At 53.3% G+C, this 27,218-nt stretch overlaps 2 protein-coding genes across 3 annotated transcripts in view; one reads left to right on the forward strand and one right to left on the reverse strand.

Annotated features, from left to right (window-relative positions):
* Positions 1 to 4,025, reverse strand: part of LOC139167075 (ribonucleoside-diphosphate reductase large subunit-like) — a 6,094-nt gene extending 2,069 nt beyond the window's left edge. Inside the window, exons 1-3 of the mRNA XM_070751503.1 lie at positions 3,859 to 4,025; positions 1,712 to 1,800; positions 613 to 810 (exon numbers count right to left, since the gene is read on the reverse strand). Of these exons, the coding sequence (XP_070607604.1) occupies positions 613 to 810; positions 1,712 to 1,800; positions 3,859 to 3,877 (306 nt within the window). The 5' untranslated portion in view covers positions 3,878 to 4,025. The remainder of the gene's footprint in view (positions 1 to 612; positions 811 to 1,711; positions 1,801 to 3,858) is intronic.
* Positions 4,026 to 7,313: 3,288 nt separating this feature from the next.
* Positions 7,314 to 26,781, forward strand: LOC139166150 (sodium-dependent proline transporter-like). Of its 2 annotated transcripts, XM_070749357.1 has the most exons (15): positions 7,314 to 7,471; positions 12,047 to 12,287; positions 14,311 to 14,442; positions 15,652 to 15,806; positions 16,108 to 16,148; positions 18,924 to 19,062; positions 19,157 to 19,291; positions 20,312 to 20,415; positions 20,623 to 20,747; positions 21,098 to 21,210; positions 21,896 to 22,030; positions 22,309 to 22,408; positions 23,114 to 23,232; positions 23,840 to 24,013; positions 25,510 to 26,781. In XM_070749357.1, the coding sequence occupies exons 1-15, from the start codon at positions 7,433 to 7,435 to the stop codon at positions 25,651 to 25,653; spliced, it is 1,896 nt and encodes a 631-aa protein (XP_070605458.1). In that variant the 5' UTR covers positions 7,314 to 7,432; the 3' UTR covers positions 25,654 to 26,781. The 2 variants fall into 2 exon arrangements, with proteins under 2 accessions (XP_070605458.1, XP_070605459.1); XM_070749358.1 differs by lacking the exons at positions 7,314 to 7,471; positions 21,896 to 22,030 and having other exon boundaries at positions 12,052 to 12,287.
* The last annotated feature ends 437 nt before the right edge of the window (positions 26,782 to 27,218 follow it).

The raw sequence follows: 27,218 nt of genomic DNA on the forward strand, positions 1-27,218 counted from the left end.
GGTATGTTTGTGTGTATGTTTGGTTTTTATAATAAGGGTTTTTAGTTGTTTTATTCAATTGGATGCTGTTTTTTATCATTGTTGTTAGCCGCCCCGAGTCTGCGCAGAGGGGTGGCATACAAATCCAATAAATAAATAAAATTAATGTGGCGGTCCAGGTGCAGAGGATCCATCTTTCCTCTCAGAGCCAATCAGCATTCAGATTAATTCACTTCATGAATACAGGCAGTTCTCAAGTTACGACTGGTTGCTTAGCAAACATTCAAAATCACATCAAGGAGCTCCAATACGGAAGCCTTCTCAGTGGTGGCACCAGTCAGGCTAGAAAAGCCCAGCTGATCCCAGAGTTTTGGCAGGAGGGCAGAGACGGCTTCATTGCAGCACACCTCTGATTGTCTCTTAAGAACATCTTAAGCGACCTACTAGTCTTTGCATCAGTTATTATTTGATGGCAAACTTATACTTTTAGCTCCTTACAGTGCAGGTAGTCCTCAATGTACAGCAGTTCACTGAGTGACCGTTCAAAGTTACAATAGCAGTGAAAGAAATCCCGTTGCAGGATCCCCGTGGCCACGTGACCGGAATTAAACTACAGTGGCAACATGTCCCCACCTCTCCCTGCGAGAACTCACCGCTGAAGACTTTCTTGGTTTCCTTGTGCAGGTTGGAGACCGCAATCCGCGCGGCCAGGATGGCGTAGTCGGGGTACTTGGTTGTGAGGGTGGCTGCCGTCTCAGCTGCCAGCGTGTCCAGTTCAACGGTGGTCACCCCACTGTACAAGCCCTGGATCACCTTCATGGTGATTTGAGCCTGGCCAAAACAGAGCAGCTCTTATTCTCATCTTATTCGTGGCCAACGGATTCCTCAGCCTGTTGCGTGGCCTTTTTACAGCCGACAAAATCACCCTCTTGTAGCCATCCAGAAATATCGTGCAGTGATCGTTGACTCACAACTATTTATAACAGGAAGTCACTTTAAAAAGTGGCTTATGAACGGTCCTCAAAGTTACAACCACTGCCACATCCCATGGTCACATGACCAAAAAATCATCTATTTATCTACCTACCTCCTTATTTCTCTTATCTATATATCATCCATTTCTGTATCTATATATCATCTATTTTTTCTATGTATCTATCCGCCTATTTCGATTCCTTTATTTCCCTATTATCCACCCACCCACCCACCCACCTATCTACCCACCCAACAATCATCTATGAAATTATGGGTTTTATGGAATTTTAATGTTGAGCCACTCAGACTCACCTGTGTCTGAGCTGGGCAGCCATATATACTTGTCAAATATACATAAAAAGTTGAGTAGCGATTAAGGCCAAGAGCTAATGCGTATTCCACACAAAGGGGGTGGGGTTTCACGCCTCTAAAGATACCCCCCCCTGCCCCCCAACTGATCCAAGCCATCCTCAAGAACAGCTTTCCATCTAATTAGAAATAATCAAGACCAAACTCATCTCCTTGTCTCGGTGTTATTACCAGTGTTATGTCATGGACAGGAAACCGTTTGGAGGAGGAGTTACATCTATTTATTTCATTTCATTTCCATGCTGCCCCCCCTCCCTGCCAAGAGATTCAGGGGGTCCCTGGCTTTCCTGCCAGGCTTCGCAGGGCCTTCCTCACCGCAGCCTCTTCCCTCAAGGGCAGAGCCCAAAGAGGACTCCCCCAAAGACGGGGAAGCCAGAAAGGAACTCACGGGATCCACAAAATCCAAATTGAGGCCATAGCAGAGCTTCTGGATCCGGGAGGTGATCTTGTCGAACATCACCCGCTCGTGGCGGCCATCTGCCAGGGAGGAAAGCGACAGGTGTCAATCGAAATTGAGAGAGATTTGTTAATTTATTAATCTAAGTTATATGCTGCCCAACTCCTCAAGGACTCTGAGCATCTTATGACAAATAAACATTATATTTATATGTAAATATAAAATAAAGTTGAGACCGAAGAGAAGCCGGGGTGGGGGAGGATCCTGGATCTGTACCATGTTCCCAATGGCTCCGGGGGAGGATGGATAAGAGGGGGTCACACACCTGCCCCCCCCCTTCAGGAGTTACAGCAGGGGTTCTCAATTTAATGCAGTTCCTCACTATGTTGTGATGACACCCAACCATAAGTCTAGCACCAATTCTCCCAGCTGAGCTTGAAGCTGATTGGCAGGAAGGTCAGAGGGACACCCCCACTGTCAACGCCTGATTGGTCAGATTGTCAGAATAGGTTCCAAGGCATCAGAATTGAAGCTTTAGATCCTAACAACAGGGGGGATTTGTCTTTCCCCCCCAGGGTCTTATTAGGTGACCCCTGTTTGGCCCCCAAAGAGGTCCCGACCCCCCAGGTGGAGAGCCACTGAGTTACAGGAACTCTTCAGACCAGCAGCCCCAGATGGGCCATCCCAAGCCCTCCCCCATCTGAAGGCACCTCTGGTCAAGCCTTTCCCTCTCCTAGGAGTTTTGGGGGTGGGGGGTGAGTGACTTTCGGGAAGGGCTTGGGGCCTAGAGGGGCTCCCTCCCCCTCCCTCCATTGGACTTTGGGAACAGGCTGCCTCCCCCATTCAGGAGACCCCATTGTGCCCCCCTCAAACCCTGCCCCCCCCATCTGGAGGACCTCGCCCCACCTGTGAAGCCCTGTCCCCCTCTCCCTGGGGGGGGAGCTTCAGCCCCTTCAATTCGGGGGAGGGGGGTGCCTCAGATGGTTCTGCAGGGCTTGAGGCAGAGGGTGGGGGCTTCTTTGCACTGGGGCAACAGGGTGCCTCCCCCTTCGAGAGTCACAGAACAGACCCCTAGGATGCCCCCCCCCCCTCAAAGAGCCTGAGCCTTGATAGACAGACCGGAGTCCATCTGCCTGTCAAGCGTTTCCCTCTTCCAGGAGTTTCGGGGGGGGGGGCTGACTTTAGGGAAGGGCTTGGGGCCTGGGGGGGGGGGCTCCATTGGACTTGGGGAACAGGCTGCCCCCCTCCCCTCAGTAGCCATGGTGCCCCTTCTCAAGCCCTCCACCCCTACCTGGAGGACCTGGACACACCCACCCACCCCCGTCAAGCCTTGTCCTCCCCTCCCTTGTGGGGGGTCTGCAGCCCCTTCAATTCAGGGGGAGGGCAGAGGGGGGGGTTCTTTGCACTGGGGCAACAGGGTGCCCCCCCTTCGAAGGTCGCAGAACAGACCCCTGGGGTGCACACACACACACCTAAAGCCCCTGGGCCCTGATAGACAGGCCGAGGTCCGTCTGGTCAAGCCGTTCCCTCTCCCAGGAGGTGTTTTTTTTTGGGGGGGGGTTGACTTTAGGGAAGGGCTTGGGGCCTGGAGGGGCTCCCTCCCCCCCTCCCCTTATTGGACTTGGGGAACAGGCTGCCCCCCCATTCAGGAAAGCCCCATGGTGCCCCCTCTCAAGCCCTCCACCCCCATTTGGAGGACCTCAACCCCCCCCCCCACGTCAAGCCTTGTCCTCCCCTCCCTTGTGGGGAGTCTGCAGCCCCTTCAATTCAAGGGGGGGGTAAGGCCCGGGGGGGGAGCCAGAGGGGTTGGAGGGGTACAGGCTTGAGTTTGGGGGAGGAGAGAAGTTGGGGGGGAGAAAGACCCCCCCATATCTTCCAAGGCATGAGAGACCCCCGAAAGCCCGGTTTGGGGACCCCCACCCCATTTCGCAGAGCTGGTTGCCCCCCCCCCCGCCTTAAAAGTTCCAATAAGGGGGTCTCGCTACACCCCCCCAAAAGTGGGGCCCCTCCCAACCCAAGGGACCCGCTGGGGGACTACAAAACCCATCGTCCTCCAACGAGCGAGGCAGAACGCCAACCGCCCCCTCGACCGTCGGATGAGGGCCGGCGTCCGCGTGGGGGAAACTGGGGCTACCCACCTCGCTTGACGACGTGCATGGTGCCGGTCGGGACGAGAAGCTCCGCCGCCGCCTCAGCCCGATCGCCCGCCAGCCGCTTTCCCCGCCAGAGCCCTGGCCCCGCCCCGCCTGACGCCGACGACGCCCTTTTGAACGCGGGCCGGGCCGCCGCCCCGCAACAGCGGAATTTGCCCCACATAAAGATGGCGGCTGACGGGGAGCCGCCCTCCGGACTTGCGCCGGCTTGAAGTCACGTGGGGGGAAGGCGGGAAAGAGGCGCCCGCCCTGCTGCTTCTCCTAGAGCGTGACCCCGTAACGACAGCGACACCTGCAGGGCGCCTCGGGCAGCGCCCCGACCTTTTCGCCGGACCGTTTTCAGGGGAGATGGGGGGGGGGGGGCTTTTTTTTCAAGTTTATTTATTGAGTTTTACAGAATAAAAATAAGAAAAAACAAAATAAAACTGATACATTTCCACAAATCATGACCCGTATCTATTGCATTTTATATTTATAATTCATTACGGTGTATTCAATTCAAAATATGATCTCATTAATATATATATGCTGTGCATTTATAATGTATACAGTAAAAACAAAAAGGACAGGTAACATTTATGTTAATATATCTTATTTTATATCAGTAAAAGGCTCACCATGCTTATGGCTACTTATTTCATCTATTTATACTGCTCTATTGGTACTGTGTAATTATTTTTATATACACTGACACTATATATTATTACATTTTGTTTTTATTTTGGATCTATTGATACCATTTGTTCCATATCTTATTGGTTTCCTTTATCTTTTGTTCCTTTCATCTCCTTAGTCATGAATAAGAACCCCCAGCAATTCATTCGTCCCTCCATCCCTCCATCTCTCCCTCCCTCCCTCCATCCATCCATCCATCCATCTGACTTCTAAGCTGTCCAATCCCAGCAATTCAACTATCCCTCCCTCCCTCCCTCCATCCATCCATCCCTCCCTCCCTCCATCCATCCATCCATGCATCCATTTGACTTCTAAGCTGTCCAATCCCAGCAATTCAACTATCCCCCCCCCCTCCCTCCCTCCCTCCATCCATCCATCCATCCATCCATCCATCCATCATAGAAACATAGAAACATAGAAGTCTGACGGCAGAAAAAGACCTCATGGTCCATTTAGTCTGCCCTTATCCATTTGACTTCTAAGCCGTCCAATCCCATGGGACTCAGGGTGGTTTACAACAAGCTACAATACAATACAATCATAAAAAGTCAAATATGAATGCTAAAAATTACAGCAACCCCTCCCGCCTTATAAAACCCAATACCAGTCCAATCAAAACAAACATACATACGAAATCAATCACAATTACACAATTTGGCAACAGGGGAAGCCATCTCCCCCCCCCCCCAACAATGGAAGCCTATCAGGGCAACGACCCAGAGCAGAAAGTGGTGAGGGGGGGCTGTGGTTGGGTGGTGGGATCTCCGCAGAGAAAGGGGTCCAGTTGCACTATCCATCATCCTTGGGATGGAAGGAACCTTAGAGGTCATCTATCCAACCCCCGGCTCAAGCAGGAGGCCCTACAAGGAAAGGCAGGTCCCGAGTCCACCAGGTGACAAGACTCTCTGGAGAAGGAATCTGGAAAGGCCCTTCTGGGGTGGGGATGTGGGGCCTTTGGAAGAAGGGCCCCTCCAGTCCTGGGCCATCTATAGAAACATAGAAGATTGACAGGAGAAAAAGACCTCATAGTCCATCTCGTCTACTATTTCCTGTATTTTATCTTAGGCTGGATCTATATTTATCCCAGGGATGTTTAAATTCAGTGACTGTGGATTTACCGACCATGTCTGCTGGAAGTTTGTTCCACACATCTACTACTCTTTCAGTAAAATAATATTATCTCATGTTGCTTCTGATCTTTCCCCAACTCACCTCAGATTGTGTCCCCTTGTTCTTGTGTTCACTTTCCTATTAAAAAAACCTTCCCTCCTGGACCTTATTGAACCCTTTCACATATTTAAATGTTTTGATCGTGTCCCCCCTTTTCCTTCTGTCCTCCAGACTCTACAGATTGAGTTCATTAAGTCTTTCCTGATAGGTTTTATGCTTAAGACCTTCCACCATTCTTGTCGCCCGTCTTTGGACCCCTTCAATTTGATCCATCTCTTTTTGTAGGTGGGGTCTCCAGAACTGAGCACCGTATTCCAAACGGGGTCTCCCCAGCGCTCTACACAGCGGGATCATCACCCGCGGCTTGAAAGGAGGAACCAGCATCCGAAGTCCCACCTGGAGCCTCTTGGGAGCATCACCACCCCTGCCCCATGGCTGCCTTCTGGGCCAGCCAAAGCTCCTGGGTGGTCTTGAGGGGCAGCCCCCCAGGCAGGGCAGGGCAACGGACCCCTTGAAAGGCAGGCGGGAGCCGCCATGAACAGAGTCCTGCCAGCCAGGCCAGAGATGGGGGCCACTGACATGGGGGTCCCGGGGGCTCTCTAAGCTTGGCTCTTTCCCTCTATTATCAGGGCTAGGAGAGGGGGGTTGCAGGAAGGAGTGGGGGAGGACGGTTGGGTCCTTGGTGCTCCGGTTGTTTCCTTGCAGACGTCTCAAGACCCAACTAGGGACCATCACCAGTGCTTTGGGGGGGGGTTTGCTCTCAGTTCCTGTACAAGTGACTTGCCTGCCCCATCAGTGTGGGAGGGGCTGTTCTTTTCTCCTGGGTGGTTCCTGGATGAGCTGGAGTGGGGGGTGGCATTAAGTAATTAATGTCTTTTCAGCCTCCCCACCCCCAGATTCTACGTGTGGACTTTGTGCCTCCCTTGCAGCCTCTGCTGGGGGCCCTGGGCATCCCTTCCTCTGGGGCTGCACGGCCCCTTCCAGCCCAGCAGAGAAGAGAGTAGAACAGGATAGAACGGAATGGAATGGAATGGAATGGAATGGAATAGAATAGAATAGAATAGAATAGAATAGAAATAGAATAGAATAGAATAGAACAGAACAGAACAGAATAGAATAGAATAGAATAGAATTCTTTATTGGCCAAGTGTGATTACACACACAAAGAATTTGTCTTTGGTGCAGATGCTCTCAGTGGGCATAAAAGAAAAAGAGACACTTGTCAAGAATCAGGAGGTAAAAAAGACCTGATTGTCAGAGGGGTCAAATAAGCAATCAGGAAACAAGAGTATACTGTATATTCATCTAACTCGGAGGGTCCCGTCGGGGTCAGTCGGGGTCGCCCCAGAGGCGGCTCTCTTTGGCGCTCTTTAATGGTATCAGCGATCCCTGGCTGGGAAGCCCCCCCCCCGATGGTCCCCCCCGCCCCCCGCCCCAGGGAGAAGGGAAGGGAGCGGGAGGGGCCCTCGGAGGTCGTCTAGTCCAGCCTCCGGTTCCTCCGGCAGGGGCGGCGGACGGAGCCCCCTGCCCGTCTCTCCTGAACGGCGGGCGAGGGGAGGGGCGCGGCCGGCGTTGCGGGGCGGGCGGGGCGGGCCAGGTGAGCGGCGGGCGCGGCCAGGTGAGCTCTGCCGGCCGGCCTCCCCCGCCCCGCCCGCCCGCCTACCTGCCTCTGCTTGGCTGAAGGGCCAGACTTGGAGCGAGGCGGCGGTGGCTGATGGACCCTCCAGTTACTCCGGCCGCTGCTGCCAGCCTGGTGAGTCCCCTCCCGCCCGGAGCCTCCCTTGTAGGGGAGGTGGTTGGGGCTGCCCTCCCTCCCTCCGGCACTTTGGGCACCTGGGGCCCCCGGATCCCCCCTCCTTCCCTCCCTCCCCGGGGACCGGCATCCTTGTGGCCAGCCGCGGTGGGGCAGCGCAGCCCCGGGAGACGGGCAGGCTCCGAGCCGGGCGGGGGGGGGGGCAGAGAAGGGATGGAGGGTGGGTAGGAAGAGGCGACGAGCAGGGGGGGGCGAACTTCAAGGAGACCCAAGCAGCTGCCTGAAGGCAATCACAGCTGAGCAGGTGGGGGAAAGGGGGCGGCATACAAATCTAATTAATAAATAAAATAAATAATTTGATTTGATTTGATTTGATTTGATTTGATTTGATTTGATTTGATTTGACTTGATTTAATAATTTAATTTAAAGTGTATAAGCCCCCCAACTCTTTAGGGACTCCGCGTACAGCAAATCAAAACAATACAGAAACCATTGAAAGCCCCTCAAACAGAAGCAGCCTTCTTTCCTCCTGGGCCAGAGACAAGGCACGCGATTCCCTCTCCCTTTCCCAACCTGGAGTGGCCCCCAAATTCAAACCGGGGGGGGGGGGGTGTTCCACCTAGAGGACCAGCTCCTTGCATTCCTTTCTTAAGCAGGGGGCTGGACTAGATGACCTCCGAGGTCCCTTCTGAGTCTCCTGCCATTCTGGAGCTTTTCAAAAACAGCAGAAAGGGCCCTTTCCCAGCCAAGGGGCCAGGAGGGGGTCTCCCGCTTTGTTGGGGGGCAGTGACCTTCTGGAGGTCATCAGGCAGGCAGGCAGGTCCCAGCCAGGGCCAATGGGCAGCCTGCAGCCCTGGACAGCTACCTAAAGTGGCCCCCACAAGATTGAAAATTTTTAACATTATTATGTGATTTATATACATTGTTTTGTTTTCTTTTGTTTTGCTTTGTTTTATTTTATTTTTATTTTATTTTATTCAGATTTATATGCTGCCCAACTCCCAAAGGACTCTGGGTGGCTCACAACCAAAAGACAAAATGTACAATTAAGACCCCTTAAAAACAATTTAAAACAACTTAAAGCCAACAATTAAAAACAATAAAAACAGTTTTTAAAAACCATGCATAACATTAATGACCGGATCCTGAGGGTTCACCAGCAGCGGATCGACGGCCCCAGGACTGCCCGAAAAGCCAGAGGTTTTACCGCTTTCCAGAAGGCCAGGATGTAATGTTGGTTTGTTTGTTGGTTGGTTGGTCTGTTTGTTTATTTGTTGGTTTGTTGGTTTAATTTGACTCCGATGCACCCGATCCCAAAGGACTGAGGGAAGCTTACAACAATATAACATTGGATCCTTTGGCAACCGGTGTGGCTTTAGGGCAGCTGCAGTGACCGCTGTTTGTGACCTTCTCAATGAGCAGAGTCAATGGGGGGGGACTGGATTCATTTACAGACCCCCTGATTCCCTGAACAACTGCAGTGATGATTCACTTAACAACCGTGTCAAAAAAAGTCTCATAAAACAAGGCCTCCAGCTCGCTCTGCTCATTTGGCCGCCTCTGCCCAAAGGAAGCTGGTGAGTGACCGGCTGACCAGCTTGTGCCGCCCCTGGAAAGGAAGGAAGCGGTCCTCAAGGAAGACCGGATGAAATGGGGTTTCTGGCTCAGGCAGGAGCAGGTTGGACTAGAGGACCTCCAAGGCCCCCAGGTGTGTGAAGGGGGGGAGAATTTATTTTCCTCTTTCCGGCCACCAGAGGGCGTGCTCCCCACTCACACACCTACAGCTGGGCCCCCACTTACACCATCCACTTCTTGACCCTTCAAAGTTACAACAGCCCTGGAAAAAGAGTGACCTGCACCCGATTGTCACACTGAGGAGCGTTGCAACATCCCCCCAGTCGCAGTAGCAAGTGACCCGTCCTTACGACCATCCTGGGGTCCCTTTCGCCACCTCCTGCAAGCAGAGGTCAAGGGAGACAGCCAGATTCGCTTTACAACCACGTTGCTGAACAACGGCGGCAATTCACTTAACGACCTTGGCAAGGAAGGTCATAAAATGGGACTAAAAACCCATCTTCCGCCAGAGGGAGGCTGCTCCGCTCTCCCTCGCGGTCATCGGCTGAGGCTGTGCAGGGTTCTCGGAAGCAGAGGGCCCAAACTGACCCGGGGCCTTTCTCTCTCCGTCCTTCCGGTCAAGCAGGCCCAACCAGTCTGGCAGGGAGAAGACCGGGCTGACCAACCTGAGCAAGGCAGAGCAGGGAAGCTCCCGAGAAGGCCCTGCCTTCAGCTCCTGCAGCATCATGTATATAAATATGTTTTGTCAAGTACGTATTGTATGCCACCGATACAGACGGGACAAAACAAACAAAAAACAAACAAATTGTTGGGTTTCACCACTCTACTACATGCTTGCACTGTCTTGTAAACACATCTCTATGGTCAGGTCGCAATTACCTGACCAGTGTGTCACCTTTTGATGACCAAACAGAGGCAGGTGCTCTACAGACTCTATAAAACTCTGCAGTGTAGATGCTCCTCCCCTTCTGATCCTCTTTTGGCCCTGATGACCCTTCCTTGTCCACCTCCTCCTGCCTCCTCTGTGCTCCATTGTCCTCGGCTGAGGACACATGTGTGAGATGAAATCCAAAGCCATCCTCACACATGGGACCATCCAGAAGTTATTAATATGCACTGGAGTATAAGCTTTTCTGCCTGCATTCTGTAAGTGCACGAATCAAGAGAATTGTAAGTACGGATGGTCCTTCTCATCTGTGTGAAGCAGTGGTCATTCATGGCTAACAAAGGGGATTCTGAGCCACGTGTTGATCTCTTGCCATGCTGAATCCGCTGCAAATTAAGCCAGCTGAACTCTGCTCATACTAATAATATTAATAGTAACCAAAATACCCAACACAAATAAATAAACTCACTACCAGACTCCGCAGTGTCGTCCCCTCACCCCCAAAACTTTCCCCTTGTCCTCATGTTTCTCTCTTACTAGCATCAGGTACACGGATAGTATTATACCTTTGTCTACCACCAATACGTACCTGACAAAACAAACAAATAAAAGTGAATAAATAAAAGTAAATAAAATAGAGCTGGCAGGTGGCTGACCTTGGAGACGAGCCTTGAGACGTCTATGCCGCTTCCTGGTGGCTTTTCCATCCCTCTCTAAGTGGTTGACAGAGACTCAGCCCCTTTTCCCCCCCAACAATCTGGGTTCTTCTTTTTTGAGCCACCTGGGAAGGAGGGAAGGCTGATTCCACCTTCATGTGGTCAGGACGGATTGCTACCACTGCTGCCACCCATGCACTGCGCACACAGCTTTGATTGCCTTGCGTGTCTCAAGCTTCTGCACATGAGCTGGAAGCAAAAACATGCTGAAATCTCATGTGTGTGCACGTCCCCTTGGGAGATTTGGCTTCTGCGCATGGATGCATGGATGGATAGATAGACAGGCAGACAGACAGACAGACAGGCAGGCAGGAAACATAGAAACATAGAAGTCTGACGGCAGAAAAAGACCTCCTGGTCCATCTAGTCTGCCCTTATACTATTTCCTGTATTTTATCTTAGGATGGATATATGTTTATCCCAGGCATGTTTCAATTCAGTGACTGTGGATTTATCTACCACGTCTGCTGGAAGTTTGTTCAAAGCATCTACTACTCTTTCAGTCAAATAATATTTTCTCATGTTGCCTTTGATCTTTCCCCCAACTAACTTCAGATTGTGTCCCCTTGTCCTTGTGTTCGCTTTCCTATTAAAAACACTTCCCTCCTGGACCTTATTTAACCCTTTAATATATTTAAATGTTTCGATCATGTCCCCCCTTTTCCTTCTGTCCTCCAGACTATACAGATTGAGTTCATGAAGTCTTTCCTGATACGTTTTATGCTTAAGACCTTCCACCATTCTTGTAGCCCGTCTTGGGACCCATTCAATTTTGTCAATATCTTTTTGTAGGTGAGGTCTCCAGAACTGAACACAGTATTCCAAATGTGGTCTCACCAGCATTCTATATAGCGGGATCATATTCTCCCTCTTCCTGCTTGTTATACCTCTAGCTATGCAGCCAAGCATCCTACTTGCTTTCCCTACCGCCTGACCGCACTGTTCACTCCATTTTGAGACTGTCAGAAATCACTACCCCTAAATCCTTTTCTTCTGAAGTATTTGCTAACACAGAACTGCCGATACAATACTCAGATTGAGGATTCCTTTTCCCCAAGTGCATTATTTTACATTTGGAAACATTAAACTGCAGTTTCCATTGCTTTGACCATTTATTTAGTAAAGCTAAATCATTTACCATATTACAGACGCCTCCAGGAATATCAACCCTAAGACAGATAGGTAAGTAGGTAGGTAGATAGGATTAGAGGGATGGATGGATAGATGGATGGACGGACAGACGGATGAACAGATGGACAGACAGACAGACACGTAGATAGGTAGGTAGATAGGATTAGAGGGATGGATGGATGGATTTCAGCTCCCAGAATCCCCCAGCCGGCCACTAATAGCGGTTGTGCTCCTGACCCGCCTCCTCCTCCTCCTCTCTCCTGCAGGCGCCGGGCAGCGTGGTCCAGCTGAGTGGGGCTGGCCTGGAGAGATTCTGCCCGCCAGCCCCCGCCATGGCCCAGCTGCAGCCGCCTTTCCCAGTGGCGAGCACCAGGCCAGCCCCCGAGCCCCCCCAGCCACGGGAGACGTGGGGCGGGAAGTACGAGTTCCTGCTCTCCTGCCTGGGCTACTGCGTGGGACTGGGCAACGTCTGGCGCTTCCCCTATCTCTGCTATCGCAACGGAGGCGGTGAGTGACTGGTCCCCACTTGCTTTTGTTTTGTTTTATTATTTTATTATTATATTTTATATTTTATTTTATTATATTATTATATTATATTATTATTTTATTTTATTTTATTTTATTTTATTATTATTTGTATTTATATGCCGCTCACTCTAAAAAGGACTTGAGTGGCTAACAATAGTCATAAATATGGGTTTTTTAAATAACACTGGGGTTTATAGACTAGTACCCTTAGCTTTAAATTATATGGATTAGATTTAGATTAGATTTATTGGATTTATATGCCGCCCCTCTCCGCAAACTCGGGGCGGCTCACAACAATTTAGGTGATTGTATTGTATGGTTCTTCTTTTTTAGGTGCTGTAAGCCACCCCGAGTTTTCGGAGAGGGGCGGCCTATAAAATCCAATTAAATAAATATCTAAACAATAAATACAGCAACAGTGAAAAATACAGCAATAAAATGAACAGGCAATAAAATCTATAATATGCTAAAAATCATGCAGACTTGCAATGAATCCTAATTCCAGGCCTCTTCCTCCTCTTCCCCTCTTCCTCCTCCTCCTCCTTCCGCAGTGAAGGAGCAAACAACCTCTGGAGATGATTCTCAGCCCTCCGGGTCAGGGCTCTCCCAGAGGCGCTTTTTCACCAGGCGACCGGACTTTCTGGTTCTCCTTGGAAGCGCTGAGCGGAAGGCGGCTAGGAAGCGACGTGTCTTCCAAGAGAAACCGGACCATCCAGGGCCGCCTCTTGGAGAAAGCGCCTCGGGGGGAGCGAGCGAACTTTTCATTCCTTTGCCAGCACGTTCTCCTTCTCTCTTTCCTCTTAATTAATATTTATGTCGATTGCTCCATTTCCTGTTTGTTGTCATTCAGAGCTTAAGGACTCCAGGCAGCTCACAACTAAAGATAAAACATACAAATAAAATTGCCGCTTCTAAAAACAGTTTAAAAACAATTCAAATCCATCCATTGGAAAACCAAGTCAATCATTTATGGCTGGATCTTGGTGGCTCACCACCTTCAGATCAACGGCCCCAGGCCTGCCAGAAAAGCCAGGTCTTGACCGCTTTCCAGAAGGCCAGTGTTGTGAGTAGCCCACATCCAGCTCAGTTGCTCACAGATTTCAAGGACCAAGAGACGAAGGAGTTCCGGCATCACAGACCAGTGTTCTTGCCATCTGAATCTGAGAGCGAGAGTGAAAGAGAGTTGGAGACTGGGGAACCACCAGAGACTGTAGAAACCCCCAGTTTGGGTAGTGTTGGAGTCAGAGGACGATGGGGACATTGATGAATATTAAATACACTGTACTGTACATCCGATATGTAAGACAAAGATGAGGAGGACCCTATATTAGAAGCATGAGTCAGAAGAATGAGAGTCAGACATGAATATCTCTATAGAGGGGGATCTAGGCATTGAATATCTCTATGGGACATTTAGCCACACCTCGTCAGTATATTAGGACAGGCTGCTGGGAGAAGGGGCGTGGCTTGAGGATGGTGCTGTGAGAGACAGATCCAGAATCCCTGGATCTCTCTTCCTGTTTTCACAGAAGATGGTTTAGCTCCCAACAGTGAGTGACGTAGAAAAGAAAACATCAGACGCAACTAATTAGAGAAGATTTATGCTTTTAGTCGGCCTGCTTCCCGGAGGCTTATCTAGGCTCCATAGTCGGACTCTGACAGCTTGAAAATGCTTTAGACTTGAGTGGTTTCTTGCAAGACTTTGTAAAATAATATTCCTTTGCTTCAATCCATGTTTCCAGGTTGTGGGTTTGCTTTCTAATAACATAATTGATCCATCAGACAGAACAGACAGTAGGGTGTCCAGTTAGTTCAGTTAGTCCAGGACCGGTGGGTTTGTAAGGGAGGGGGCGGTGGGGTCCTTAGTGCTCCCTGATCTGGGTTGCTGCAGATGTCTCGTGACCCAGGCTGGTAACATCATCAGTGCTGGAAGGAGGGAGGAGGAGGAGGATTGTGGGTGTGGTGTGTGAAGGGCCACAGCTGCGCTGCCTTCTCTCCTCAGGGGTCTTCCTGATTCCCTACACCATCATGCTGGTCTCCACGGGTCTCCCTCTCTTCCTGATGGAGCTCAGCCTTGGGCAGTACGGGGCCACCGGGCCCCTCAGCGTCTGGAAGTGCTGCCCCCTCCTGAAAGGTAAGCCCACCGGGGGACCTTGGCCTCCCAGCCCCCATGGGGTGACCCCTCCGTCCATGAGGGGCATACTGGGAGTGGGGGGGGCAGATGGAGTCTGGAGGGGAAAAGGCCCCAAAGCCTCTTTTGGGCCCCTTCCTCCTTTTGCCCCGTGGAGGAAGCTGTGAAGTGTTAAGGAGTGTGCGGAGTAACCTCTGAGTAATCAAAGATACATGTACACAGGGGAAACGTCGAGGTCGTGCAGAGATCCAGCTGATGGCCCAGAAATACTAGTAATAATTCAGTAATAGAATACATTAAGTGCATAAATATTATTTACCTTGGCAAACAGCTCAGTCCAGAAGAATCCTAGTCACACCCAGTCACATCAGTCAACACTCTCAATACAGACACAATACTATAAGCCTCTCTCAGTAACAATACTACAAGCAGTGGTGGGCTACTAGCCGGAATCCTAAATTGCACTCACCACCACGACTCATAAGTGCTTGCAGGGCCAGCACAATGTTGCTTCTGCACCTGTGGAGGTAGAAAAATCGCGCATGGAGCCGCAGGTGCGCCCGTGTTTAGGTGAGGTTTTTTTCCTTCCACACATGCCGAAACACGGGTGCACCTGTGCCTCCATGTGTGATTTCGCTACCTCCACAGGTGCAGAAGCAAAATCGCGCTGGCCCCGCAAACATTTATGAGCTGCGGCAGCGAGCGCAATTTAGCATTCTGGCTAGTAGCCCACCACTGACTATAAGCCTTACATACAAAATACATTAAGCCATTATTTGAACATCATACTGTAGAACTGTGTTCAAATGATGGTTTAATGTATTTTATTGGCTCCCTCTTGTGGCTAACTGCAACACTACCTCTTAAAGCTATAGTATTATAATCTATTTAAACATACATTGAGAGTTTGTTTATATATTGCCACACACAACCAGTTATGTACATCGTACTAACAGAAGGCCTCTGGCTGATGAGTGACGTGACTTGTAAGTGGGAGACCCCCAACTCAGCTTCTGTTTCCTGCTTGGGTGGACCTCAGGGACCCCAGCCTTCTTCAGAGGAGCCTAGGGTGGGACCACATCCACCAACAACCTCTGCCCTTCTGCTGGGGCTCATCAGAAAGTCCCTCCACCCTGCGAGGGGGGGGTAGAAGTACCCCCAACTGGGAAAGGGGAACTGAGCGGTTGACCTCCTCCTCCCTTCCCTGCACAGGGATCGGGGTCGGCATGCTGGTGGTCTCCTCACTGGTCTCCCTCTACTACAACGTCATCATCGCCTGGACCTTCTATTACCTAAGCGCCTCCTTCCAGAGCCCCCTGCCCTGGTCCTGCAACGCCCCACAAAACCGCCACCTCTGCCAGGCTCAGGTACCATCTGGGCCCCAGGTGGGGGGAGGAAGAGCAGGGGGAAAGCTGGACCTCCGATCTGGCCAGGGGAAGAGAGCGGAGTAGGTGGCTGGATAGTCTTGGGGGGCTCAGGGAGGCCCTGGCCCTGTGTTGCCCCACCACTACCACGAGGGTCCCTCCTTGCCTTGGCGCCAGGGGTCAAACGGGGACCCAGACGGTTGGGGGCAAAAGAGGGTGATTCTGTCAGCCGCTTGGGGGGGCTGGAAAAAGCGCCCGGGAGAAGGAGTCTATAAGTCTAAGTGCCGCTGTTATTGCCTTCCAGAACGGGACTTTGGCCAGCAGCCCCAGTGAGCTCTTCTGGAAGTGAGTCTGGTTCCTTGGGTGGAGGGGGGCTCCCTCTCTTGGGGAGGGTCTCTCAGCCTGGGGAAGCAGGGAATGGGGGGGGGGTTCAGGCCTGGCCTCAGTCCAGCCTCTTCTTCGGCTGGAGCTTCTGCAACCTGCAAGCACAGCTCACAGAGACACACACACACACACACACAAAGAGGTGCATGCAAGGGGGCCAAAGAGGCTGGTCAGAGAACCCCCCCCCAGGGTGGGTATGGATGGGGGGGGTCACTGCCAACTGTCTCTCCCCCCCTCAAAGAACCTTAGCAAAATCCCTCCTGTTTCCTGGTGACTCTCGGAGGGTGGGAGGGAGGGGGCAGTGGGGGTTGGGGGGGGGGCGGGATGCCTCTTTTGTGTGGCTTGGAGAAACGCACATAGTCCTCAACTTACAACCATATGGAGTCCAACATTTCTATGGTTGTTAACTGAATTTTGTCCCATTTTACAGCCTGTTTGTTAAGCGATCCACTGCGGAGGCTAGATTCCCTAACCCAGGGGTCTCCAACCGCCGGTCCGCGGACCGGCACCGGGCCGCTGGGGGTTTTCAGCCGGTCCGCGGCGCCAGGGCCCCCTCGGCCTTTCCGCGCTGCCCACCGCCCGCCCGATTTGCCCCCTCTGCTCCTCTGCCACCTCCTGCCTTTCACCGCAGCTCCTCCCGCACCCGGAACGCACGCCCTGCCCGCCTCACATTTGCCGAGAGGACTTTCGCCCCGGGCTCTCAGCAAGGGGGCTGCATGAGAGGCGGGGCCGGCGGAAGGTGATATTCAATGTCGGGGGCGCACGGGCGGTCTTGCGCGCGCTCCCTATCTCCCTGCTAGCCCACTCGGAATACTGTATTCAAAATAAGAAAAGCCTTCGCCGGCAAAGGCTTTTCTTATTTTGAATACGTATTCCGAGTGGGCTAGCAGGGAGATAGGGAGTGCGCGCAAGACCGCCCGTGCGCCCCCGACATTGAATATCACCTTCCGCCGGCCCCGCCTCTCATGCAAACCCCCTTGCTGAGAGCCCGGGGCGAAAGTCCTCTCGGCAAATGTGAGGCGGGCAGGGCGTGCGCGCGTCACCGCTGAGAAGAACGGAGAGAGAACGAGAGTGAGTGAAAGCAACAGACAGCAAGATAGAGAGAAAGTGAGAAAGAGAGAGTGAGAGAAAGGGGGGGAGAGAAAGAGATAGCAAGAGAGAGAGAACAAGAGAGAGAAAGAGCGTGAGAAACAAAACAAGAGAGAAAGAGAGAGAGAGAGAAAGCAAAAGAGACAGAAAGAAAACAAGAGAGAGAAAGTGAGAAGAAGAGAGAGAAAGAGGGGGAGAGGGAGAGAAAGAGAGAGGGGGGAGAGAGAGAAAGAGAGGGAGAAAGAGAGGGAAATGGGGGAGAGATAGCAAGAGAGGGAGAGAGAAAGAGAGAGGGAAAGGGGGAGAGAGGGGGGAGAGAAAGAGGAGATAAAGGAAGAGGAGAGAGAGAAAGGAAGAGAAAGAAAGAAAGAGGGATAGAAAGAGAGAGAGAGTGAGAGATGCTCAGTGAGCCTTTCTTTGAAGTTGCCTTTCTTTCTTTCTTTCTTTCTTTCTTTCTTTCTTGCTCTTTTTCTTTCTCTCTTTTACCTTTCCTTCCTCTATTTCTTTTCTTTCTCCTTCCTACCTTCTTCCCTCCCTCCCTCCAGTCCTTCCTCTCTTACTCTCCCCTTTCATAAGTTTCCTTGCTTCCTTCCTCTGTTCCTGTCCCTTCCCTCTTTCCTTCTTTCTTCCTTCCTTCCTTCCTTTCCTCCCTTCCTTTCCTCCCTCCATTTCTTGCTTTCCTTTTCCTTCCTCCCTTCTTTCCTCCCTCATTCCCTTCTTTCACTCCTTCCTCTCTTACTCTCCCCTTTCACACCTTTCTTTGCTTCTTTGCACCCTTCTTCTGTTCCTGTACCTTCCCTCTTTCCTTCCTTCCTTCCCACCCTCCGTCCATTCATTCACCCATTCCTCTCTTGATCGCCCCTTTTACGGCGCCGCTGACAGCTAGCTCCCCCCCCCCCACCGGGCCATGGAAAACTGGTCTAGTTGAAAGCCGGTCCCTGGTGCAAAAAAGGTTGGGGACCTCTGCCCTAACCCATGAACATGTCACGTGATTCACGGCCCCCCCCGACCCCCTCTCTTGACTTTGTTGGTCAGGGGGTCACAAAGGGGGTCACGTGACCCCGGGGACTCTGCAGACTGTCATAAGTACGAGTCAGTTTGCCAAACGCCTGAACTTCGAGGTGCAAGTGAACGTTGATGGCATTTACACGTAGAGGCTTATGGACGTGTAACGGTCGCACGCAGGCGCGGTTGCCACTACCGCCACTACTGGTGCCATGCGTGTACAGCTTCACTTCGCCTGTGTGCGTCCCAGTGAGATTTCGCTTCTGTGCATGTGCAGGAAGCAAAATCTTGTGAGGGGACACACACACACACACGAGATTTGGCGACTTCTACTTCCGCACATGCACAGAAGCAAAAAAATCACCAAATTCTCGCATGCGTGGCCCCTCATGAGATGTTGCTTCCTGCGCATGGACAGAAGCAAAACCTCGCTGGGGCGCACACAGGAGAAGTGAGGCTGTGTACGCAGCTCAACTTTCACAACCGACGCACCGCCCTTATTCATGCCGGTAGCAACCCGCCACTGGTCGTACGTTTTCACCCCCTTTGCAACCACCAACTGCCACGGGGTGAGCGGCTGTGAGTCGAGGACTTCCTGGCGCTCTTTGCCCCCTCCCTCCCCTCCCGCTCTTCTCCTTCCAGCCAGCGGGTGCTGGGCGTGGTGCACAGCTCCGGCCTGGACGACCCCGGTCCCGTGAGGAGCTCCCTGGCGCTGTGCCTGCTGCTGGCCTGGGCCCTCCTCTTCCTCTGCACCCTGAAGGGCATCCGGAGCTCGGGCAAGGTGAGCGGGCTCGGGGAAGGTTTGGGGGGGCGCTGGGGGAGGGTCAGCTGGTGCGGCTCCCTCTCATGCGCCTCCCACCCATCTCCCTGTGCAGATCGTCTACTTCACGGCCACCTTCCCCTACGTGGTGCTGGTGGTGTTGATCATCCGGGGGGCCACGCTGGAAGGCTCCGTCGAGGGCATCCGCTTCTACCTCTCCGCAGACTGGAGCCGCCTGCAGAGCGCCCAGGTGCACCCCTGGGACAAGTGTGTGTGTGTGTGTGTATGCGCGTGTGTTTGTGTGGAGAACCAATGACCCCTCTAATGCGGTGAAGAGCTGCCAAAAAGTTTTGCTACTATGCTGTGGGCATGGTTTATTTTGTGGGTGTGTCTTGCCAGCCATGTGACCAGGTGGGAGTGGCTTGACTATCATGTGACCAGGGGGTGACTTAAAGGTCATGTGACTGGCTTAAAGGTGGCCAAGTTGACGCCACTCATGTCCAGGGCTAGGGTTAGGGTGCCTGGCCTCTCCTCACGTCCAAGCGATACAATCTCCCTCTCTATTTACATCCAAAATGTACCCTTTAATTCTACGTGTATTTGCCATAGGTGTACATACATATTACACACAAAAATATACCTTATCTATTATATAAACCCCTGCATAGCTCTTCTGAAACTATACTCAGGGTTGGGGTCCTTGGTGCATCTCTGGGCTTGGCAGGTCCCTTGCGAACCTTTCATGACCCAACTGGGGAACATCAATGGTGCCTCCTCCTCATCTTGTTGATGCTTCTAGTAATAACAAGGCTTTTTAATTAACAAGGGCTGGTCAGTGGGGTTGCCATAGTGAGGAATGATAGATGGATGGATGTGTTTTTAAATATTGGGGGGTTTAATTTTGTACATTGTTTTATTGCTGTATGCTGTCCTGAGTCTGTCAAGAGATGGCCGGCTTATAAATTGAAATAAAAAAAAAATTAAAAAAAAAATTAAATCAAATTAAATAAAATATAAATGACTCAATAAGAAAGAGAAAGAGAGAGAGAGAGAAAGAAAGAAAGAGAAAGGGAAAGGAAGGAAGGAAAGAAAGAAAGAAAGAAAGAAAAAAGAAAGGGAAAGGAAAGGAGGGAGGGAAGGAAGGAAAGAAAAAAAGAAAAAAAGAAGGAAGGAAGGAAGGAAGGAAGGAAGGAAGGAAGGAAATCAGTCCACTCGGGGAGAAAGCCAGCAGGCCCCCAATGTCTCTTTCCTCCCCCCCCCCTCGGAGAAGGTCTGGAACGACGCGGCCTCGCAGGTCTTCTACTCGCTGGGCATCGGCTTCGGGGGTCTGCTCTCCATGGCTTCCTACAACAAGTTCGACAACAACGTCATCAGGTGAGGGGTCCACAGCGGCCACTGGGCTCCCTGGCTGAAACCAGGCGGTGCACAGATGGGCCCCATCCGGGGGGGGGGGGAAGGAAGGACTTTGGGGGTCTCCACGTCCTGGCTGGCCGGGCAGACAAAGCCGTGTGGTCCAGCACCGCAGGGGTGGTGGCAGTGCAGGGAGACAAGAGGTTTTTGCTCCCCTCTCTCTGCCCGCAGGGACACGCTGGTGATCGGCCTCGGCAACTGCTGCACCAGCTTCTTTGCCGGCTTTGCCATCTTCTCCGTCCTGGGGCACATGGCCTGGCAGAAGAAGGTCTCGGTCGACAGGGTGGCCGACTCTGGTACGGGGGCTGTGGGGGAGGGCTGCCCCCCCGGAAGGCTGCGAGGTCTCCGTGGTCGCCTTGGAAGCCCCCCAGGGTCCCCTGTGATGGTCCTGGGAGCAGAGCCCCTCTTGGCCCCCCTGTTTTCCTTGGGGGAGGGCAGACCATTTAGAGAAGGAGGGCTGGAGACCCCCCACCAAGACACCCCCCTCCCACAGCCCCAGCCCTGCCCATCTTCTGGCTCCGTTTCGCCTGCCAGCCTGCCTGGATTTGGCCAAAGCCGATGGAGGATGGGTGGGTGACCCTCGGCTCTTTCAGAAGGCCAGTAAGGTGGGTGGCCCTTTGAGAGTGACCCCCGGCTCTTCCCTCAGGACCCGGCCTGGCCTTCGTGGCCTACCCAGAGGCCCTGGCTCTGCTGCCCGGCTCCTCCTTCTGGGCCATCCTCTTCTTCCTCATGCTCCTGACCCTCGGGGTGGACACGCTGGTGAGTGGCAGGCAGGCAGGCGGGCAGGAGGGCAGGGGGGCCTTTACAGAAGGGGGGGAGGAAGAGCAACCAACCGGCCCCTTCAGGTCGATTGCAGTCCCCACGGAGCCCGTCAGAGGGAGGGTCTCCCAGGGGGTTGCCAGGGGTCCTGAAGCAAAGATCTGGCCCACAGAAAGGGGGCAATGAAGCTTTGGGGTTGCCTGCCTTCTTCCTCCCCTCCCTCTTTCTCCTCCCTCCTTCTTCCTTCCTTCCCTTTTTTCTCCCTCCCTGTTTTTCCTCCTTCTACTTCTTCCTCCTTCCCTCCCTCTTCCCATTTCTCCTCTTCCTTTCCTTCTCTCCCTCCCTTTTTCCTCCCTCCTTCTTCCTCCCTCTTTTCTCCCTCCCTCCCTCCCTTCCTTTTCTCTCTCCCTCATTCTCTTCCCTCCCTCCTCCCCTTCTTTCCTTTTTCACTTCCTTCCATTTTCAAAAATCAAACATCACTGCAACTCTTGTCAACAGGGGACAAAAAAGCCCTGCTCCCCTGGTCTCCCTCTGGCCTTTCCACCGACTCTCGGCCGGACTCCTGGCTCCCACCTTCTGCCCCGTCCAGGGTCCGGTGGGGCTGAGCTTCGGGAGGGGGGGAGGCTCAGGGGTTGGGGGGGCTTTTATATCCCCTCCCAGCCACTCACGCTCTCTTGCCGGTCAGTTTGGAAACCTGGAGGGCATCTCCACGGCCGTGATGGACGAGTTCCCATCCCTGCGCAGCTCAAAGCCCAAAGTCCTCTTCCTGGGGGGGCTTTGCTTGGCCTTCTACCTGCTGGGCCTCCTCCTGGTCACACAGGTGAGACCCTGGGAGGGCGGCTTTGTCTCTCGGTATTTCCCCATGCCCATTAGCATAGCAACAGCCTTTAGACTAATAATAATGATAATGATAATTTATTAGACTTGTATGCCGCCCCTCTCCAAAGACTTATATCCCGACTTATTATATCTGAGTTGGGGAGGAGCCCCCCATCCCCACATCCCCCAGGAGGAGAGGGAGCAGCCACCCAAGTGGTGGGGGGTCCAGGCCGGTTCCGCCCGGTTTGATGCCGGGCGTTGTTGGCTTCCCTCTTGCAGGGCGGCATATACTGGTTTACCCTCCTGGACGCCTACAGCACCAGCTTTGGCCTCATCATCGTGGCTCTCTTCATGTGCCTCGGGGTGGCCTTCGTCTACGGTGAGTCCGGGCAGGCCAGCGCTTCCTACGGAGGGTCTCTTCCAGTGGGACGGCCTGGCGGTGAGAGCTTCGGCATCCGTCTTCGCCACTAACCAGCATATGTGGTTTGTTTGCCTGCAAAGGTTCTTTGGTCTTGGTCAGGCCAGGCTCCCCTCCCCACATTCACTCCATCGAGTGCTGTTGAACCGAGGGGGCTCCCTGAGCTGGGTGGGGTCTCTGGCAGACGTCTCATGGCCCAACTAGGGAACATCATCAGTGCCAGGAGAGTGTATACATATATATTATTGTAGGCCGCCCAACTCCTTCTGGATTCTGGTCTGCGTACAAAATATAAAAGTAATATATAAAAGAGTCTGAAACAGTTTGTTCTCAACTACTGTACACAGGTGAATGTGCCCCACAGCAGGTGGAATCGACTGTCCACCAGTGTTGCTTCCTAGGTGGACAGTTGGATTTCACAGAAGTTGGGTTGACCTGGAGTTCCATTCTGTGGTCTCCGTGGTCCCTTGATTCTTTTGAGCAGTGTATGTTGTGGTGATGTTCTTTCTTCAATAAAGAAGCTAAAAATAAAATAAAACCAGTCCAGCCCGGGTCTGTGCGCAACATGCTCCCACCTGGGGATGCGCGGAAGGGAAGCCCGGAGCTGTGGTGGGTCTGGCCAGGCGCTCCCTCCCAGCCGTGCGCGACCCCTTCCTTCTCCCGCAGGGGTGGACCAGTTCTGCCAAGACATCGTGGACATGATCGGTCAGTGTCCGGCCTGGTGCAGCCAGCTGGTGCCCTACTTCAAGGCCTGCTGGGTGATCTTCACACCGGGGATGCTGCTGGTAGGCTGGGGAGGGGGCGCTCTGCGGTCTTCCAGCACCCCCCCACACACACAGCTCCTGTGGTGGGAGAGCCTGGGCTGCCCTTGGGGGGCCACTGAGCCTTGGTGGCACAGGGCTTGGAGCGCAGCACGGCAAGATGCTCCTGCTGACCTCTGGCTGTAGTTCAGAAGTGGTATATAAGGAAGGAAGGAAGGAGGGAGGGAGGGAGGAAGAGACAGACATAGAGAAGGAGGAGGGAAGGAAGGAAGGAAGGAGGGAAAGAAGGAAGGAAGGAAAGAAGGAAGGAAAGAAGGAAGGGCTGGGGTGGTGCAGTGGAGGTGGTGGGGAGATTTGAGCTGCTGAACTACAGCTAGCAATTGGCTGCAGGCTCCTTCAGCCAACTGCTAGCTGTAGTTCAGCAGCTCAAATCTCCCCACCAGCTCCAGGTTGACTCAGCCTCCCGTCCTTCCCAGGGGGGTCAAATGAGGACGCAGAGTGTTGGGGGCAAAGAGGCGGATTCCCTGTGAACCGCTTAGAGGGGGCTGGAGGTGAAGCGGAATACATGTCTAAAGGCTACGTGCTCTTCCTTCCACCCCTTGCCCACCCGTCCGCTCTGCTCCCTTTGCAGTTCACCCTCTTCTACGTCTTCCTGGACCTGTCGGGCGCCCCCCTGCACTACGGAGGGTACCGCTTCCCGCGGTGGGGCCAGGCGCTGGGCGTCTGCATGGGGGTGCTGAGCTGCATTCAGATTCCGCTCTGGGCCGCCATCGCCTTCTGCAAGGAGTCCGGGACGCTGGTCGAGGTGAGTGGGGGGTGGGGTGGGCAAGCCCAGTGGGTGGCGGGAAGGGCCGCTGGGAGGGGAGGAGACCTCCCACCTCTCGCCAGCAGAGCAGGGAAGGAGCCGGGTCCGGCAGGGCTCCCGGTGGTGCCCATCCTGTGCCGTAGCCAGGACCCCAAGGGGAAGCCTTGACTACCATATCCAGTCAGCCGGTCCAGCCGGGTTTATTCTTCCAAGGTTTTGGGGGAATCCTGCTGGAGCGCATCGTCGTCGCTCTTCTGGCCTCATCCGCAGCAATAGAGGCCTACCTTGCAGGGCTGTTCGGAAGGATTTCCAAAAGAGGATTTCCTCAATGCTCCCCAGAGACCCCCTTGAAAGTGGCAGGCCTGCCTCTTTTTCTAGATGCTTTGGTCTGCGGTGAGCTGCTCAAGCCCCCCCCCCCCAATAGGTGGAATTCTCTTTGGTCCTCGGGGTGGGATCCCAGGGATGGAAACACGGCGTTGAAGGGGGGACTCGATCGAAGGGAATAAAATCCTGCATGGGATAGAAAAGGTGGATAGAGAAAAATTCTTTTCTCTATCCCACAATACTAGGACGAGGGGCCCCTCCCTAAAGCTCACAGGTGAGAAAGTGAGGACAAATCAAGGGAAATAATTCTTCACCCAGAGGCTCCTTGGTTGATGGAATTCCCTTCCAGAACAGGTTGTGACAGCTGTCAGCCTGGAGAGTTTCAAGGCAGGATGAGACAGATTCATGGATGCCAAGAGTATCGGTGGTGATTGAAACGGATGTCCATGTGCCGTCTCTATGCTGGCTTAGGCAGGCAGGGTCCCCTTGGGTCCCATTTGTTGGGGTTCAAGGGAAAGGGAGGGTTTTGCCTTCTCTTTCTGCTCAAGATCCCCATGGACAATTGGTGGGCCACTGTGGGGACACAGAATGCTGGACTCGATGGACTTTGGCCCCATTCAGCTTGGCTCTTCTTAGGTTCTTATGACCTCCCCCCCCAGATTTAGCATGACTGACACGAGCTGAGGGCAGCCTTGCACCCCCTCCTGGAAACATCGGGATGTAGGATGGATCAAGGTCCCCTGTTTGGGCAGCGTGGGGGACCCCCCTCGCCTCTCCCTGCGTACGCTCGCCTGGGACTTTTCCCAGCGATACCCTCCATGGCGGAGGGGCAGAGGTGGCTGCAAAGATGGAACAGTGATGTGTACTCGCCCCCATGGCTCTGAGTGTTAGCGGAGTCCAGCACAATTCTGCTACTGCACCTGGGCGGGTAGCAGAATTGTGCGCAGAGAAGCAGGTGCGCCCATGTTTCGGCACATTTTTTTTGCTTCCATGCACATCTCCGCGAGCGATTCTACCTGTACAGCTGCAGTAGCAGAACTGCGCTGGACTCCGCTAGCACTCAGAGCCACAGGGGTGAGCACACGTCCCCATCCCACCTTAGCAGCCCACCTCTGTGGAGGGGTGGGGGGCAATCGGCACCGTGCGCAAGGCCTGCCGTTCTGTCGTTGCAGCGCTTCCTGAAAGCCGCCCGTCCTCAGAGTTCCTGGCGTTCCTCCGTCAGCCGTGAGCCGCCCCACCAGGTCGTCGACGTTCCCTACACCGTCTACTTGACCGAGAACGACTTTGCGGCAGGTCGGGACCACAGTGAGGCCTGAGGCTGCGGCCGACGCAAGAGGAGGCAGCGTCTGTGTTGGTCCACTTCCAGCTTGGACTTAACCAGCCACTTCTGCCGTCCTTGGAGGGGGCTGCGGTCAAAGCAACATTGAAGGAGAACCGACTGACGCTGCTGGTTGAGGCTGCCGGTGCCCCCACGCGAAGCCCAGAGCCCTGGCTGCTCCACTCCCCCTCAACCCCCTCCCCCGGAGAATGGGAAGTCCTCGACTTACAACCGATCCCAAAGCGTCTATTGCTAAGCAAGACGGACGTTAAGTGGGTTTTGCCCCATTTACGACAGGTGAAGTGAATCCGACTCCCCCCCTTGACTTTGTTTGTCAGAAGGTTGCAGAAGGGGGTCGCGTGACCCTCAGGGATATGGGGGTGACTGTCATACATAACACGCATTGTCCAACTGTTGATCCCGTGACCGCTGGGTGATGGCGCAACTGCGAGAAACGGTCGTAGGTCACTCTTTTCAGGGCTGTTGTGACTTTGCTCATCGACCGAGTGGTTGCAAGTTGAGGACTTCCTGTGACGCCTTCTCTGCTTGGCTTACTCGAGGCCTCCCCTGGGATTGGGCTCACCTGGTGCCTCTTTCCATCTGGGCAGGAGGGCCAGGGGCCCTGGACTGGCTCAGCCTCCTGTACGGCAACCTCTGCCAGGACCCAGGACGGGAATCTCCAGGTCCAGCGTTGGACAGAACCACATACAACCCTTTTCCTAAAGGGTCTCCTTACAGGGGTCCCTGCGCCCGCCCAGGCTGCCCTCCCCGCTCCCCAGACATTGGGGAGCATTACAAAGCCCCGCCCTTTGTAAAGGGCAATGGGGAGAACCAGGCGGGGCTACCGATGTGAGGTGTGCACAGGTCCAGATGACTGGCGAGATTTCGCTCCGGCAAGAGAGCTCGTGGCCGCGTGAGACTTTGGTGATTCTATGGGTTCCACCCATGCACAGAGGCAAAGAATCGCCAATATATGTTGTGAATCACCCCGAGTCCACGGAGAGGGCCCGGAATGTGGGGGGCAACAGGCTGGTGGCTCTGTTCAAAAGTGCTGTTGCTAACATGTTGTAAGCCGCCCTGAGTCTAAGGAGAAGGGCGGCATAAAAATCGAATAAATAAATCAATAAATGTCCAATTATTATTAATGATAATAAATAAAATCTCACATGCATGCACGTCCTCTCGCAAGACTTCGCTTCCTGCGCATACCCAGAAACCAAATCCTGCCTGGAGGCATGCGCGCGTCAGCTGGTCACCATTTTTGCACCTGGTACGCCGGGTGGCGCGTGAAGGGCAGCCACCCACTAGTGGGCAGAACCACACACTCAAGCCAATTCCGACCGTTCCTGGAGACCCTTCCGGAGGCCAGAGAGAAATAAAACCTGTGGGATGGGCAGGGAGCTGCGGTGTGTGCTGCATGTTTATTTTATTTATTTGTTAGATTTAGATGAGACTCAGGGTGGCTCCCAACAAGTGTTGTGTCCCTGCTGGGGAATCTGGGCTCCTTGGCGTTTGTGGGATCTTCTCCTGGCTAGTGGCAGAGAGTTCCGCCAGCTAAGAAGG

The sequence above is a fragment of the Erythrolamprus reginae genome, chromosome 4, assembly GCF_031021105.1.
Source record: "Erythrolamprus reginae isolate rEryReg1 chromosome 4, rEryReg1.hap1, whole genome shotgun sequence".
Lineage (NCBI taxonomy): Eukaryota > Metazoa > Chordata > Lepidosauria > Squamata > Dipsadidae > Erythrolamprus > Erythrolamprus reginae.